The 17,961-nt window shown below is 40.9% G+C and overlaps 1 protein-coding gene across 8 annotated transcripts in view; it reads right to left on the bottom strand.

Moving 5' to 3' along the window:
- Positions 1-432: 432 nt before the first annotated feature.
- CALD1 (caldesmon 1) overlaps positions 433-17,961 on the bottom strand; it is a 186,323-nt gene continuing 168,794 nt past the window's right edge. For 7 of the 8 annotated variants that reach the window (XM_045576937.1, XM_045576930.1, XM_045576948.1 and 4 more), the window contains 8 exons: positions 16,070-16,328; positions 12,447-12,587; positions 10,832-10,875; positions 10,649-10,727; positions 8,398-8,535; positions 7,841-7,936; positions 3,224-3,304; positions 433-1,166 (listed from right to left, as the gene is read on the bottom strand). In XM_045576937.1, the coding sequence (XP_045432893.1) occupies positions 1,131-1,166; positions 3,224-3,304; positions 7,841-7,936; positions 8,398-8,535; positions 10,649-10,727; positions 10,832-10,875; positions 12,447-12,587; positions 16,070-16,328 (874 nt within the window). In that variant the 3' untranslated portion in view covers positions 433-1,130. Of the gene's footprint in view, positions 1,385-3,223; positions 3,305-7,840; positions 7,937-8,397; positions 8,536-10,648; positions 10,728-10,831; positions 10,876-12,446; positions 12,588-16,069; positions 16,329-17,961 lie in introns of all 8 variants that reach the window. The other variant, XM_045576945.1, reaches the window with a different exon arrangement.

Here is a 17,961-nt window from a genome sequence, read left to right as displayed (position 1 = left end):
CAAGTTCAATACCTTGTCAACTTATGACAAGTACCAATGACTAATAAAAGTAGAAACCTTTAATTTAAAAAATGGTTTAGTATAATAAAGATGGAAGGACTATCATGACTCTTAAATACTGGAATTGACTTACTTCTTTTCTGCTTCCAGACATTAGCCAAAGCTGGTCTTTGCATTTCCACACATGGAATTTCAATCTGGACGATCTTGTCACTAAAATTCTCGTCTTTACATTTTTAGACAAAGAAGAGACCTCTGATATCCTCTAGGCCAACCTATTGTGAATTTGATTGCTAACAAAATAAAGTTCTCAGCAAGCTTTGAGTTTGATCCAGATGGTAGATTTAGTAAAATTCACATTGGACTTCCAAGATTGCTTTTCATTATAAGCTACATACTATATATATTTTATAGAAAATGTCAATTCATCTCGACATTTTGAATCTTTTTTTTTTCTTACAGTTTATTTATTGGACATTGAAGATATATTGATACCTATTCTGCCATGTCTCTATTGGCAAATACGAGTATTAATATAATGTGATTTTTTAATTTTTGAAAAGCTGTGATATTGGCTAGTTACAAGGACATATTGCTAAATATAATAGTCTAGCACATAAAAGAAGCTTTCTACCATTAGTGTGTTTGTATACGTGTATGCACATACATACATGATCAGGTCATCTAAAATGTGGTTTACTATCACTACCGGAGAAATCCACAAAGCAACCCACCTAAAGAAATCAGTACCACTGTCTTCTAACATCATCATCCAATGTAGATAATCATCGGCATGAAAAAAGTAATACCTTAACAGTACGTTTTTAAAAAAAGACAATCATCATGGCAGAATCTCAAATCTGAAACGCGTTACTTTCAGAAAGTGTTACAATTGCCTACTAAGATCATTTCTTCCATGCTTTATTCTAAAGTGCAGAAACAACATGACTTTTGTATTTAAAACAAAAAAAAAAGCAACAAAAAAACCCAAACCCCACTTTGGTTTGTTTTTCTGGACACTGCACACATTCCTCAGGCAAATTTCCAGCTTGAACCTCCTTCTGCTCGACTTCCGACGACGTGGCTGGTGTCACCGTCCAGGCAGAGCTATGATGATCAGTAGAAAGTCTCTATTTCACAGCATGGGCTTCTTTAGAAACAGGCTCCTGTGCAAAGGCAGTACTTTTACCATGAACTTCTCTAGACTGTGATTATTAAATATAGTGATAATATACATGGGGATAATGAAAAATAAAACAAAAGGAGATTAACCCAATTTAGTAAATCAACATAAATATAAAACAGAGCACATTAGCCCTCTTCAGCTGTGCTGGTCCAGCATCGTGAGTGGCTACTCTGGCTTCTTTCTTGAACCGTCTCAAACCTGTTAAGAGAAGAGAGCTCTGAATCGGCAGGCACAGTGCTTCTGCCAGATGTTTATGTCAGAAGAAAACAAAATTATGATATGTCAGGAATAAATATTTGTGAAAGGGAGGATTATTGTTGGCATTCTATTCAAATATGCTCCTCTTAGTCTTTCTCCTGTTGACTTTTTTCACCCTCCCCTTCCCTTCCCTCCCCTTCTCTTCCCTCCCCCCTTTCCTTCCTTCCTTTTTTTCTTTCTTTCCTTCCTTCCTCTCTTCTTTGTATTACCTTTTCTATATCTTGATCTTTAGCCTTGCTCAGGGCATTCAGAGGCAGTTTTATTTTTAACACCCACTCTAAGGGCCAGGAATCTATAGTGTGCATTCCAGAACAGGCATACATGATGGAATGGCAGTCTCGACGCAACAAGGCAGGAGGGTAAAGTGGACTATGCTTACCTTTAGGTTTCTCCTGTTCTTTATTTCCTCCCTCCTGTACTTCAAGCCCTATTCTTGAGACTTATCTGACATTTGACTCATAGTCTTATATGTCTATCATTTCTTTCCCCCAGCTAGCTGCTAAAAAATCCTTGCTGAGGTGTTGATAAATATTAAAGTACAATCATTCCTCAGTATCTTAGGGGGATTGGTTCCAGGCCCCCATGGACACCAAAATCTGTGGACACTCAAGTACTTTATAGAAAATGGCATATTAGTTGCATATAAACCAAATACCTTAAATCATCTCTCGATTATTTATAATACCTAGTACAATGTAAATGCTATATAAATAGTTGTTATACTGTATTGTTTAGGAAATAGTGATAAGAAAAAGTCTGTGCATGTTCAACACAGAAGCAACCATCATAGGCCTAACTGCATAGTATACATTAGCAACAATGTAATGTTTTTGGTCCCAGGTTGGTTGAATCTGTGGTTGGTTGAATCCGTGATGCACAACCTGAGGACACAGATGATCCAATGTAGTACTGTGAATCTGCATTTTCAAATGTGTTGTATGTTTTCATTTCAAATGAATCACTGCATGACGTGTAGTGAGTCTGGCATTTTGGAACAAAGGAACTCCTTACTCTGTTACCTCATAACCTCAGCTGTGGTCCTAGTGATTGTAGAATTACTAGAGGCCTGGTGCACGAAATTCATGCACGGGAGGGGGAAGGTGCAGGGGGCGGGTGTCCCTTAGCCCGGCCTGCAATTTAGGACCCTTCGAATATTCCTCTTACGAGCCGGGACTGCTGGCTCCTAACTGCTCCTGCCTGTCAGCCTGATCGCCCCCTATTCGCTCCCCTGTTGGCCTGATTGATGCCTAACTGCTCCCCTGCTGGCCTTATTGCCCCCAAGTGCCCTCCCCTGCAGGCCTGATTGCCCCTAACTGTCCTCCCCTGCCAATCTTATCTTGCCCCCAACTACCCTCCCCTACTGGCCTGATGGCCCTCAACTGCCCTCCCCTGCCGGCCATTTCTGATGACATGAGAGCATTGTAAGAGCGTGTAAGGACCACCTAGGCTTTTATTAGTATAGATTACTGTAGGAAGAGTTTCTGGGCTAGATCAAGAAGGAGGGGGCAGTGCATGTGTGAGGACTCACCCTGTCACCCTCCCACCTTGTGCCACTATGCTGCACAATTCCGGGGAGTGCCACCATTCCTGCTGTGTTGTATGTGAGTGGTGTTCTCTGAGTCCTACCATTCCAGATCATATCTTCACTTCACGTCCCAGAACCCTGGCTCAGGGGAATGTTATCTAGAGGGGCCCCATTATACCCATGATGATGCACAGTGGACAGCTGACATTCTCTATTCCAAAAGGGGACTATATAAACATTTGGACTGACATTACCTTGGCAGGGCTTGTGACCTTATCCACGGATTGCTTTTCCCAGAGGTTCCGCTTGCCAGATACATCTCCTGGCCTCAAATCCTATTGAAGAGAAAGCAGAAAAAAATTAACACATGGCCATGTATATTTTCTGCCAGGTCTAAATAAATCACCACATCTGTGTTTGTTTGTTTGAATTGATTTCTTATTAATACATTTTATCCTAGTGATCAGAAATGGATGGCATTGAAAGGATCATTAGCCATTGTCTTTATAATAGATCTGGACCTGCGTTCTGATATGAGAATGGGAAGGAACTGTCCAGCATTTAGGTCCTGTTCTTCACTAAAGACTTATTGTTTATAGGTCAGTAAAATTGGAATACAAGCATATTTAAAATAATATAGCCTATTTTTAACTTTCTATGCTCTTAGAAGTGAATACAGTTTTAAATACAATTGATTCTTGAACAATGTGGGGGTTAGGGGCATAAACCCCTTCCCCCCACACCTCTGTGCAGTAGGAAATCTGCATCAACCTTCTAATGGCACTTTCCTCAGACTCAAGTCATTTTGTGTTTCCTGCAGAGTGAGTGGAACATTCAGAAGTACATCATCAGGGCCTAGCCTCATCAAAGTAAGCACTGACCACAAATTGTCCCCATAAGAGAAACTGACACTTAATAGCATATGTGAGAACATGTGGAAATCTTGGGGAGAAAACAGTTCTATAGCTTTGATTCTTGATTTGCTACCTCGAAATTAATTTGGTTTGGACAAGGATTCACATTTCTGGTTCCATTTACTTTCCTTCCAGCGTGTGCTTCTATTAGTACTTGGCAACAGGCAGTCTGTAGAAAATAAATGTGTTTTAACTGAAATAGTCATGTTTACTTTGGCACATCCTTTTCTCATTAGGAAGGCAAAGCGAACAGCAATTGCATTTATCCATGGACACCAGTCTAAGTGGGCATATTTGACAAGTATAATAGTATGGAGGGCGCAACACTGGAAGGGCACTAGTTAAATGTACCATGTAAAGCATTTCAGATTTTTAATTTTAATTAAAATTTTTTTTTTTGTTTTGCATTTCAGATTTGCCTTAATCCTACTGAGTTTCTGGAGTTCCATTGTGGCATGAATTCCTGATATCCTATTTGAGAGCTACACCTATTTAACTTGGAACCAGCAAGCAACAAATCAGATGGTTTTTGAAGGGTTCCACTGCATTTGCCAATGTAGGGAGAAGCTGCCAAATTGTCTGGAAGACTGTTTTAAAGTTTTGGAAACTATAATTAGGCACATGCTGATGGAAGCTCTGGAAAGTGGCTATTATTACTTTATTTATTTGATTCACAGAAGACAAATATTTTTCTTTCACATGAATGTTCTACAGAAGAAAAACGGACTGTGGTTCCCTTAAATCTTACCTATGAATCTTTTGAGATCAATGAAAGAGCCTATTTTAAGAAAATGTGAACATCCAAGTGGTAAGTTGGCATTTTAAATCAAAGGGGAAATAGAAACGCAATTACCTGACCAGACTACATTTTAGACAAAGACCCAGTCTGGAAGAAGAGGGAGAAATGAAGGCAGGAGAAGCAGGTTTCCAGTCAACCCGAGATCAAAGAAGGAAGAAGAGAATTCAGCTGAGAAAAACATGGTTGTTGTTGTGTTGTTTTTTTAAACAAAAAGAAAGACAAATTAGCATTTTAATTTAGCTGCATGTAACATGTAGTTTAGACACAAAGAACAGACAAACCAGCTAAAACAGGCATACTCAGAATTGAATTCTGGCTACAAAGTTACACTGAAATCCCATAAATTCTGCCCACAAATAGCAAATTGATGTCCCAGGAGGGATCAGATGTAGATCAATGTTTGCTTTCAAATAAGTTAATTTTCAGAAACCCCCAAATAATATTGGTTTGACAAACTATTTTGAGCACTTTACTTCCTAGCATATTTGGAAATTATTCTACAACTTGGTGAAGGGTGGTTGTTCTGTCCAGTGAGTTTTGGAACTAAACACTAATCTCAAAGGAAACACTAACTTCCTTCTTCTGGAGGTTTTACTGGGTGAGGACCATTTCGGTGAAAGAATCTCCCTCTGTTTTTCTTCAAACACAAAGTCAGGCTTTCCTCTCTCGCCATACACACCAAGGAATACAAGCAAGGGACAGAGAATAAATCACCTGGGTCCACACTCAGGTGGCACCTTTGGGGGCCACTGTTTGAGGTTGTCTTTAGGTAACCCTCTAACTGTAACACCCTGGGCTCAGAGCTCAGGTTCAGTTTGGCTGGGGACCCAAAGGTGCCAAACTCAGAGTCCTGCCATGAAGGGCCAGGCTGAAAGCTCAAAGGCTTGCAAAGGCTCATTGTAAATAAAGAAAGGTGGGAATCAACCAATTCTGGAGGACATGCTTCCACACTTCAAAAATGTATCCAAATGACAATTCTTAAAAGGAAAATTAAGTACAATGGTGTGGGACAAACTACACACATCTTAGCTGCAGGACACCCGTGTGAGACCCCTGATAAAACCCGGGCAAGAGCTTTGCTTGACCTGCCGTTATAAGCTGCATTCCTGGACTTAACCTTTGGCCAGCCAAGTTTCATGCATCTTTTAGGCCTGTCTGCAGCTCGGAAATGTCCTCTTTTTCTGCTGGATCCATAGTGTCTGTGAACTACCCTCCTGCCTTCCTGTGTCCAGGTCACATCCCTTCCCAGAGAGAATGCCTTGCTGCTCTTCAGATCTCGACAAGAGCTGGCTCTGTCACCCACGAACTGGGCACAAAGCCGAACGTTGCTTGTTAAGTCTACTCACACTAGCTTTTCCTTTACAACGGCCACCACGTACTGCTTTCTTTCAATCTGGCCTTCATGCAGGAAGTTACCTAGTCTGCAAACTCGAATAGGTCATAAGAAAAGAGATCACCACAACCTGTGTGAACTGCCACTCCCCTTTCCTTTTCTTCTGTCTTCTAGGGCAGTGTTTCCCAAAGTGTGGTACGAGTACCCCCGTGGGTACGGGAAGAGTTTGGTGGGGGTACGCGTTGCACCGGAGTTTGGTGGGGATATGCACTGCACCGTGCTTAGCTGCGCCTAATTCTACGTTCTCATGAGTACGAGGGGTACTCAGCGTTACAAAAATTATAGAAGGGGTACACATATGTCAAAAGTTTGGGAAACACTGCTGTAGGGGATGGCCTCACAAATCACTAACTGACTAGTAGGTAAAGCAGGCAATGCTTTTGTAATTTCCCTGTCATACCTTTCTGTCCATATTTAATCTCCAAAGTCACTAGAGGTTATCAATTCCAATTGAAGAAGAAGAAGAAATGGAAACATTGTCTACATTTCTTGGATGCAACCCCTTATAGTCACCTAATTAATAGGATTTTTTGCCTAAGGGCTCATATGAGGTGTAAAACTAATGTAAACCCAATTTACAATAGAAAAGCCTTTATATACTGAAAAATATATATTTTCCCCTCTCCTGGTAGATAGGCCTCATGTGAACCCTTATGCAAAAAATCCTGACTATTAATTAGGTGACTATAAGGGGTTGCATCCAAGAAGTATAGACGATATTTCCATTTTTTTCTTCTTAAATTGGAATTTATAACCTCTAGTGACTTTGGAGATTAAATATGGAGCCACTGGATGCAATTACACGCTCCGTGGCACAGAGGTCTAGGATTTGGAAAGCGTTATTCTATGTGTTTCCCCGAAAATAAGACATCCTCCGAAAATAAGACCTAGTGCATGGAAACATAAGACATCCCCTGAAAATAAGACCTAGCGCAACTTTGGGAAAAAAAAAATTAATATAAGACACTGTCTTATTTTCGGGGAAACAGGGTACCTTTGCAATGGGATAGTTAGGACAGTTGAGTCTCTGCTCTTTTGGGCCCCAAGAAATATATAAAAGCCAACTTAACAGAGAAAACTCACCAATGTACCGTAGGCGCTTAATAAGGCTCTTTATCATAATGATAAATGCTAGGCAATTATCATATACATCCAATGAAAAGGTTAAAAGAACATTTTTATAGTAAAATAGTCACACTTAATAAATACTGAGAAATATTTAGATTTCCAAAAATAACAAGCTTTTATAGTTTCCAGTTTTACTGTGTTTTTCAAAATGGTTTTTCTTTGGAGGTGTTGACAAAAAAAAAAAAAATTATGGCAATTACTTCAACAACGACCTAAAAAATGATGGTTTTTTTTTTTTTTTTTTTTGTATAAAGTTACATAAATTAGGCAAATTAGAAACCATGGGTTCAAAATAGCCAACATACACATCCTTTGGGGAATAAGTTTAGGGGTGCCCTTGACAGAGAAGTGGCCAAGATAATTTGACATTTTCATTTTCAAATTCCTAGCAGTAATTTATAGATTAGGAGCTGAACACACAGACCGGTAAAGAGTGTAAATTTGAACGGCTTCGGAGTTCTGGTTAACCACCGCCTCTGGGCCACTGTGGGGCAACTGCTTGGGGCTGTTCTCTCTAAACCAGAACCCCAGGGAACAGGAGCGCTGCCTTCCCCAGGCAAACAGACCCACAGCCTGCTTTCTCCTGCTGTTGGAAGCTGAGGGATCAGGGAAACACAGAAAACCTGGGGCTACTCACCGAAGGTTTGGGAGCAGGTGACCTGTTTCCGTCTGGGGTTTTGGTTAGCCATTCATTGATGCGGCTGGAAACCCCCACCTTCAGGCCAGCAGTCTCCTGCAAAGAGTCAACCATCCAATAGTAAAGAAAAAGACAAACTTTACCTGGAAAGAAATCTTCAAAGAAACCTCAAATAATGCCATCGCATGTTATTGCACAGAACCATCCCATAACGCCAATTAATGATTACTTGTTATAATCTATATTTTGAGTAAAATGAACCTGAAACTTGATATTTAAAGAACGTTATTTGGTTTGCTTGCCCCCGCACCTCACCCCACCCCATCCCACCCCAACCCAAGGTTGATGATTCATTTCAAGAACTCAATTTAGAGGAGAGTGGCCAGAGCGAGAGGCACACACTGTGTAGCATCTGTGAGCTTGCTTTTATGGTTGTTGCAAAAGAAAATAAGAATTACACCTTCTCCGCTGCTTTTATAACCAGCTAATGCGGTTTGCTAAAAACAAAAGGACAAGAAGCCCACTCTCCACAATGAAGACAGAGCTCTGGCGCTCACCTTGTTTGGCGTGCCCGATGCGGTGGGGGAGGAAAACACGTTCCCTTTCTCCCACATGCTCTTGATATTGCGAACACCCTCCGCGGGAACAGGCAGATCTGAGGCTGCTGGCTTCGTAGATTTTGCAGCTTTTGTCCCCTGAAGTGTGTGGATTATTTTTAGGATTGGTGCTAAGTTTTGTTTTTTAATTTTATTGTTTAAGGTATTATATTACAAGTAGTAGTACATATGTCTCCTCCCTTCCCACCTCCCCTCCCCCAGCCTCCCCTAACTAGCCCCCAACACTTGTTCTCATCCCCCCGCCCCCCCCCAGTGTCTTGCGTCTATTGGTTGTGCTTATAGGCATGCATACAAGTCTAAGTTTGTTCTTGTCAAGTACTCTCTTCCCTGACAGTATCATTTAAAAGAGTAATTGTCTAAATGCTTTCACCAAAAATGAGAGTCCTTTCTGTTGTAAAACTGCATCCTGATGACCTATGTACCAAGAAATCCACCCTGAGATCTAGATCAGAGGGTCTTTCAAAAATGAAATATGCTTTTTACCGGGATGACATTGATTGTTTAAGTGATATTCTACTTCATTGCTTCAACAGATACCTAAGTGCCTACTGTGTGCAGGGCACTGTCTAGGCTCTGGTGTTACAGTGGTACCCAAAACAAGACAGTCTGCTCTGTAAGCAGAAGTGGACTTGCTTAGTAATTGATGATATAAGTATTTATTTCACATTTCGGTGTGTTACGAAAGATAAATGTAGTGCCATAAAGCATGTCAAAGGAGCACACAATAGGGGAATAATACCCTGTTTCCCCGAAAATAAGACAGTGTCTTATATTAATTTTTTCTCCCTAAGTTGCGCTAGGTCTTATTTTCAGGAGATGTCTTATTTTCGGGGAAACACGGGTAATAATAGAATAGGGAGCAAAGAAGTCTACTCTGAGGAAGTGACATTCAAACCCAGATTGATAGAGGAGTTGGAAATGGCTAGATAAAAGAGGCACAAACACCATTCCATGCAGAGGGAACAGCATATGCAAAGGGCTAGAGACAGGGACATGATAAAGGATTGAAAGAGTGCGAGGCCACTGCATGGAGAATATATGGGGAGGAGGAAAGAATGGATGTAAGGAAGAAAAGTGTGCAATTGAGATACTTTTCTGCAGTAGTGATGGGCATGCCCAGAATGATGCTATCTCCCCCCTGGTCCTGCTTTGTACTCTGTGGCCTGGGTGGTCAAGGTGGTCAGCCATGGTGAGTGGCACCATCACTGGACCATGTAGAGGCTGAAGCTATAGTCTTGGCTTCATCAACCCTATTTACAGCTATAATAACTGTAACCACAGAAAGTAACTATCTGCAATTTTTCTTTGATTTTAGTGCACATTTAATCTTGTGAAAATCAACTCTTGAGTATTAGGACTTGGTTATTCATTTGATAAATCATTCTGATCTCATTTTTATTCCCTCATAACTTAGTTGATTGTGAATATTTTATACTTATGTTCACTCTGCAGTGCAAAGGAGAGGAGAAAAATAAAATCAAGTTTATCCAATTCCTTCATAGCAGATGCTTTGACATAAAAGGTGGCTAAAATCATTGACTTAGTCTGTAATCCTAGAAAAAACTATGATCACACACTGATTGATGGTACTCTACCTTCTTAGAGCTTTGGTACTTGGAAATATAAATTATTCTAAATGGGGTAGAACCCATGGGTCCATTTTGTGGGAAAAAGCTGGAATAGACAGAAGCATATAACTATGGTCCTTTAAGCATAAAACACTCAGTTTAAAATTCATGATGATTAAACTCTAGCTGGCAATCATCTTTATATTAACTTATACTATCACTATTATTGTTTGATCATAAAAGTTTTTATAGGCAAATGAGGATTAACTAAGGTTACATGGGACCTGTTTAACTATATATTAGAACATATTTTACAAGGAATTAATATTAGAAGATATACTTACTAACATATAAATAACATAGTTGAATATCAACAAACCTATTCCTTAAAAGAATAACATCTTCATTAAAGAATACTCAGGCTGAAGGAAGTAAACAATAATTTATTAAAAACCCTTCTATATCTACCTTTATTACTGTTCTTCTCTCTAACTAGTTCAAAGTATAATAAAGCATTATTAATGTTTTAGCCCTAATGTGGTTATTAGACTTGCTTATTGTATGATCATTTACACAATCAGAGCTGATTTCTGTTGGAGCACAACCCTGCGGACATCGCTCACCTCAATGGCACTGGTGTACTGCTCCAGTCTGCTGTCAATCTTGGAGACGACAGCCGTTTGATGAGTTGACTTGACACCACTGTTAAGTAAATAAACACACACATATGTAAAGATATGAGAGAAAAATCTTTCCGCACATATGATTGGCTGGTGATGCTCCAGTGAACAATCAACCATATTTACCTTTTCTGCACAGACTTATTCAAAAATTCTGCTCGCTCTTCTATCTAGGAACCAAAAAACAACAACAGTTAATATTTTCAGCTCATAAATGGTGTCCCTGACCCTGGTGAAGGAAAGCACCAAAGACTGTCAAGGAGTTCTAATTAGGGTTCTGTGCATAGCAGCTCTGCCGGAGAGGAACATGCATATCAGGTGTTTGATAGTGAGGATTGAGAGATGAAGGTAAGATTGGCAGAGGATGGAGAAAGTGTGTAGAGAAATATGAAGTTCTGGAGGCCAATTGAAGACTAGACAGAAATAAAGTAAAAATGCCTTTGAAATAATTTAAATCAATGGCAAAATAACTGCATTTCAAGACCATAGCAATAATTTATTTTTTTGCCTCCTGGCATAATTTAAATTTTTTTTCTACTTATTTCTTTATTAAGGTACAATTGACATGTAACATTATTTTAGCTTCAGGTGTACAACACAATGATTCAATATTTGAATATACTGCAAGATGATCATTACAATAAGTCTAGCTAATATCCATCACCTGACAACATTGTTTTTTTCTTTTTGTGATGAGAACTTTTAAGATCTACTTTCTTAGCAGCAATTTAAAAAATAATACATGCTGGTACCCTTTAGGACATGTTTTTATGAGTATAGATGTACCAGGGTCTTTGATTAAGAAAAATTTCCACAATGTTTTGATCATATATTTGGTAAGTAATAGGGTCAAATAAGGAAGATAACCAGGGGGTGGGAACTATTCACTCAGGGCTTAGCCTGGTTTCCTGATTTGATAGCTGTCAAGCCTATTGCTGAACTTAATTTGCCCTGAAAGTAGAAGATGGGGTGGGGGGGGAGTGAGACTGGGGCACAGCTCATCAGTGATGACTGAGACCTCCCACAAAGCCCCCATTGGCCCAAATGGGAAACAAAAAAATAAACCCAGAGAAACTGTGATAGATATACACTAGATGGGCAGCTCATTAGTCTTTAGTATGTGTGTGTGTGTGTGTGTGTGTGTGTGTGTATATATATATATATATATATATATACACACACTGTATATATATATATATATATATATATATATATATATATATATTTATTTTTATTTTTTTATTTTATTTTTTTGCTAAAACTAAAGCTACTAAATTAAACATTATATTTTACTGAAACGGCATCACTTAAATCCAAATGTTCTTTATAGTCAGCAAATATTGTTGACTCCTTATGATACCCAACACCAGGCTGGAAATAATCTCTGTCACACATCACCTGTCAGTATTAGCAAACAGTTATGACCAAGAAAGTGCTATAGGTCTTATTGAGGGGGAATCCAAGCGAAGCCACCAGGGAATGTTATTATTTAATAGGACTGCAACAGAAGTGAGACCCTCAGAGCCGACAGCATGAGGAGCCAGCATCTAATACACATTTCCCCACTTTATTTCTCTCCTTTGCATATGTTGAAAACAAAGGAAAGTTGTGAAATGGCTGAACAAAGGAGCAAAAAGATAAAGGGAGTCAAGGCTTTGGATAATCAAGAACTTAAAGGCTAAAATCAAGTTTCTAAGATATAGTAGCAGTATTATAAGGAGGATTTCTGGGGGGGAAATACCTTGAGAGATGAACCTTTGGGAGTGAAACATTTGAATGGTTTCTTGTCTTCTGCTAAGCCATCTTCTGGCATCTTCTGCCGTTTCTCAGCAGCTTCTGCCCTTCGCCTTTCAATCTCCTCCTTTAGCCTTCTCTTCTCTTCCTTCAGAGGGAAGGAACAAGTTACAAGGACATCAGCATCAGGTTCAAGGCCAGGGGAATGGGTGCTGTAGAAGAAAGGGCACAGGTCCCAGAGAGAAAAGACCCAGGTTCTCTAGAGTGAATGCACTGGGTCCTCAAGGATGGTCACTAGAGGTTAAGCCTTGTTCTGCTACTTCCCAACTGAGACCTTGACCACATTGCTTAACTGCTCTGTGCCTCAGTCTTTTCATCTGTAAAATGGGGATGATAACAATGGAACCCACTGAACAGGGCTTTAAGGAGCCCATGTAAAATGCTTAGACTAGTGCTCAGTATGGTGATCATCATCATTATCATCATCATCCTATCAAGTCATTTAGCATTGACTTTCATTTCTGAATTATGTGAAATTCATATAGATATCTTCTTAGTTCCTAGAAGAGTGTGAAGACAGTGAGACAGACAACTTACGTGCAAAGTTATATAAATCTATGGTACCGCATTTGTCAAACTGTACAAGAGATGATTTTATGGTTGTGCCCACCTCAACAGAGTAGGTTATTTTAGATGGTTTGACAAACCTGAAATGAGGCAGGCAGTTGCACCATAACAGTGAAATCACAGATATCCACAACTTGTCTCATTACCCCTCTGTGCCTTCATTCCTGGCCTAAAATGCTGTCCCCTACTTCTCTCTCAGGCAACAACTCCAGGTCTCTGATTTAGTCGCACATCCTCTGTGAATGATTTTGAGAGATGTATGTTGTGTTTTGTAAATTTTGAATTGTGAGATCTGTATCACTGGATATTCTCAAGAAGAGAATTTATGTCCACCTGTCAGAGGATGTTGCAGAAGGATCCAGTGTGCTATAAACGATGACTGTGTCTCCCCAAAATTCATAGGTTGAAATCCTAACCCCCAGTGTGACAACATTGACAGTGATTAGGTCTTGAGGGTGAAGCGCTCCTGAGTGGGATTAGTGCCTTAAAAAAAGACCCCAGGAGCTCCCTGGCTCCTTCCATCATGTAAGGACACAGGGAGAAAACGGCCGCCTATGACCCAGAAGCTCCCCCCTCACCAGGCACAGAGTCTGCAGGCCTTGTTCTTGGACTTCTCAGCCTCCAGAACTGTGAGAAAGAATTCCTGTTGCTTTCAAGCCTCGCAGTCTACGTTTTATTGGCAGGAGGTGAGATAAAACAATTTCCAATTCAATCCAACCCTAAGAATTCATTCTGCCTTCTTTGGTGATCTCTGCTAACTAATAACAGTAACAATGATTATAACTGCCACTACCTCAGTGCCAATGATGTACCAGACACTGTGAATACAATGGTCTATTTGATCATCACCACAACCCTGGAAATAGGTGTTTCACGGATAAGGAAGGGAAGTCCCAGAGTCTTCCAGTAACTTTTCCAAGGTCCCAGCTTGCAAGCGGCTGTCAGGATACAAGCCCAGGTATGTTTGGTTCTAAAACGCCCTTTTATCCCCATTACTTCCTAACCAGAGATCATTGGCGCGTAGACAGCTGGACTTGGAGGAGATTTTGGGGCCATTTATCCAAACGTTCCACACAGTTTAGGGAATATTTACATAGGATCCAAGTCAGCAAGAAATGAAGTCTTTCTGCATCTTTTGAATGATGGGAGATCAGTGTTCCCCAAGATTGGTGAGAAGACTTCCGGGCTAATTGGGAGAAGCTGGGTCCCAGTACTGATCCCACCACGGGTTAGTCAAGGAACTTCACACAAGTCATTCAAACCATTTCCACTGTAACTAGCTAATCATTAATATTAATAATAGGAAAGGAGCAGAGGGAAGCCGGGCATTATAAGCGTGGCTATCATCCTCCACAGTGAACCTCTGGTCTATTTCCTGCAGATCACTGGGGGACAAAAGAGAAGGAGGAAGCATGTGCAGTCAAGTCAGGGTCCTCAGGGAAGGTGCTTGTCTGGATTCTAACCTGGAGACAAAGAGAATTGGCTGAAGGGCTGGAGCCACTTTAAGTGTGAAATCTTAGAAGGTTAAAACCCTGAGACAAAGGGATTCTCTTTTTGTTTGTTTGTTTGTTTCTCTTGCTTTGCTCCTTCTTGCTTGCACTCACCCACGTTCCCTCCGTATTCATGTGACCCTAGAAGCCACATGCATGGCCCACAAACATGCGAACCCCACATGCAATGGACTGCAGCTGGGAACACAAGCTGAGCTAGCCTCATGCTGGTCTGGACTGTGCAAATAGGGGACAGAAACTCTGGACACCGGCTTCAGTCCTCGCTCTGCTGAGGATGAGACGGGACCTTTTCCTTGGCGGATGGAGGGAGATGGGCCTTGGAAACTCAGGGGTTTAATTCCACAGAAAGAAAACTTTCCACGATACCTCATCCTCCCAGGGGGACTCCGGGAAATTCTTATTCTAGCAGCACCCAAGAGCACCCCACTGATAACCAAACTATTGGATTTCCATTTCTTTGCTCATAAAATGAGAATAATAATGTAGCTCAGGATGAAAGAAAAGTATGCATCCTGTAAAAAGTAGCAGTGTAAGTTGTGGGTGGTTAAGCACTTTTTCAGTTTTCAAAATAGCCTTTTGGTAACTTTATTTGTTGCTTTCAGTCCTGTCTTAAAATATGGAACAAATTCATGGGCTCTAATTACTGGGTTCCTGCTACAAGCCTGGCACTGGGTTTGTATCCTGGGTACACAGCGATGAACAGAGCACAAAGTGTCCCCTGACTGTGAAAATTTAGACTCTTCCACTAAAAAAGCCCAAAACCTATTTTTAAAAACCATCTCTATAAAAATTCTTCAAATGTCCAAAACAACAACAACAACAACAAAAAACAAAAACCAGCCGAAACCGGTTTGGCTCAGTGGATAGAGCATCAGCCTGCGGACTGAAGGGTCCCGGGTTCGATTCCAGTCAAGGGCACATACTCTGGTTGCGGGCACATCCCCAGTGGGGGGTGTGAAGGAGGCAGCTGATGGATGTTTCTCTCTCATCGATGTTTCTAGCTCTCTCTCTCTCCATTCCTCTCTGTAAAAAAAATCAATAAAATATATTCAAACAAACAAACAAACAAACAAAACACACCAAAAAACTCATCATGTCACTCTTGATTCTCATGCTCTGCTCTCTACTGTTCTTTATGGAGGGGCCATATAAGGTAATGGATTAAGACAAGTGGGGCCTTGGGGAAATTACAAAACAAACAAAAAACTCTTCTCCGTGCCTCAATTTCCTCATCTGTAAAACAGGGACAAGACTACCTGTTCTTATGAGAACTGGATAAATGAAGATGTATAAAGGTTTTGGGAACCGTGCTTAGCACACAGTTAAGTTTATTTATCCTTAAAATGTGTTCATGGAGTCCATGCTCAAAAGAGCAGCAGCATTTCACCTGGGAAGACATTATCCTCTGGGCCAGAAGGGTCACCAGAGATAGGTGCTCAGGGGTTTGAGTAAGTAGGGGTGCCGATGGCTGGGCGGGCGGCGCCCTCCTTACCTCCTCTCTGACTTTCCGCTCTGCTTCCTCCTGCTTCTTCCTCTGCTCTTCCTCCTCCAGGACCTTCCTTCGCTCCTCCCTCTTCTTCTTCAGCTCCTCCAGCTCCTGGGCTGCCTCTTGTTGCTTCTGTTTGAGCTTCTCGAACTCTTCGCTCTCAGTCTCCCCACGACGGCGGCGCAGCTCCTCCAGGCGCTTGCCAGCTTCCACTTGGGGAGCCCCTTCCGCCTCCTTGGCCTCACTGGCCCTCCCTCCAGAGCGGCTGGTTGGGGGAGAGAAAGGGATGAGAAGAGTTTGACACATGTCCACCTGCAGCCTTTCCCAGAGGGAGGGGATGTGGTCTGCAGGCTCGGCCTCCCACACAGAAATCTCCACTGCCTGTCACTGGGCAATAGATCCTCACACCAACCCAACAGGCAGGCTGGGGCCCAGCTGGCATCTCCAGGTCTGAATCTGAGTCCCCGCTCTGCCACTTACCCTGGGTTTCCTCAACTATACCACAGGGGCAAATGGGATTGTAAAATGGTACGACCACTATGAAAAACAGTATGGAGGTTCCTCAGAACATTAAAAACAGAACTCCCATATGACCCCACAATTAAGGAAAACACTGATTCCAAACGATATCTACACCCCCACGTTCACTGCAGCATTAGTTACAACAGCCGAGATATGGAAACAACTGAAGTGTTCACTGATGGGTGGATAGGTAAAAAAAAAAAAAGGTACATATTTACAGTGGAATATTATTTAGCCATAAAAAATAAAAAATCTTATTTAAATATTAATTAACAAGTAGTGAGGGCATTCTTAACTAGATCTGAACATAGCCTGTGTCCAACATAGTTATCTGAGTAACAGATGAATTATACCGTCTAGCACCATTTATTCCATGTGGAGAATGGCACAGTGTTTCTATGGTAGCTATGGAGCAAGAGGAAGAATAAAACAGAAAATAGTTAAGATCACACAATTACTAATATTGATCTTATGTGCAGATCAGATGCTTTTAAAACACTGAGGTTCTGGATATACTATTCCCTTTAGAACAATGCTTTTCAAGCTGTAGGTCAGAAAATCAATTCAGTGGACAGTAACCAGCATTAAAAAAAAAAATGAACTAGGAAACATCAGAGTGCATTGCAGAGAGCAAAGCAAATGACCATTTCTTGACTTGCTGGTTTCAGTTACGCAGGTAGGCATCACTGGGTCATGATGTAAAAATTATTTTTTATTAAGAGTTGAGGTTAAAAATTTTATTCTAGCCCTGGCTGGTGTGGCTCAGTTGGTTGGGCAGCGTCCCATATATAGGAAAGGTCTATGGTTTGCTACCTTGTAAGGGCACATGCCGATTGCTGACTTAATCCCTAGTGGGGGATGTGCAGGAGGCAGCCAATCGATATTTCACTCTTACATTGATGTTTCTCCTTTTCTCTCACTCTCCCTTCTTCTCTCTCTAAAATTCAATTTAAAAAAATCTTATTCTAGGCACTTGAAGGTTAAAAGTGAATTCTTTTATTTTAAACTCAATCCAAGTTAGGCGGCCCCTTAAAACTTGATGTTCCTCTTTCAGGTCTTCTAAGTTTACAGACTTGTGACATGAGAGAGGAAATCTGTTCTCTCAGTTAACTTAAGGTCTTTCCAGCTTCAGAGACATTTACTCTCTCGTGTTCATCATGTTAGTACCGTAGTGTTCAGTTGGATGAGCAAAACACATGCCTCGCAGAAACTTCTCTAGATTCCACTAGATGTCGCTCAGTCTTCATTTTGGACATTCAGAATGCCACTATTGGGACTGGTTGAATACACCATAATCCTTCCATCCGGTGGAACAGGCTAACATCATTCGCTGTAGACTTATGTTCATTGGTACAGAAGGCTAGCTAAGGTGCATT

The sequence above is a fragment of the Pipistrellus kuhlii genome, unplaced genomic scaffold (assembly GCF_014108245.1).
Source record: "Pipistrellus kuhlii isolate mPipKuh1 unplaced genomic scaffold, mPipKuh1.p scaffold_m20_p_10, whole genome shotgun sequence".
NCBI lineage: Eukaryota > Metazoa > Chordata > Mammalia > Chiroptera > Vespertilionidae > Pipistrellus > Pipistrellus kuhlii.
This window is presented reverse-complemented; position numbering and strand designations above follow the sequence as displayed.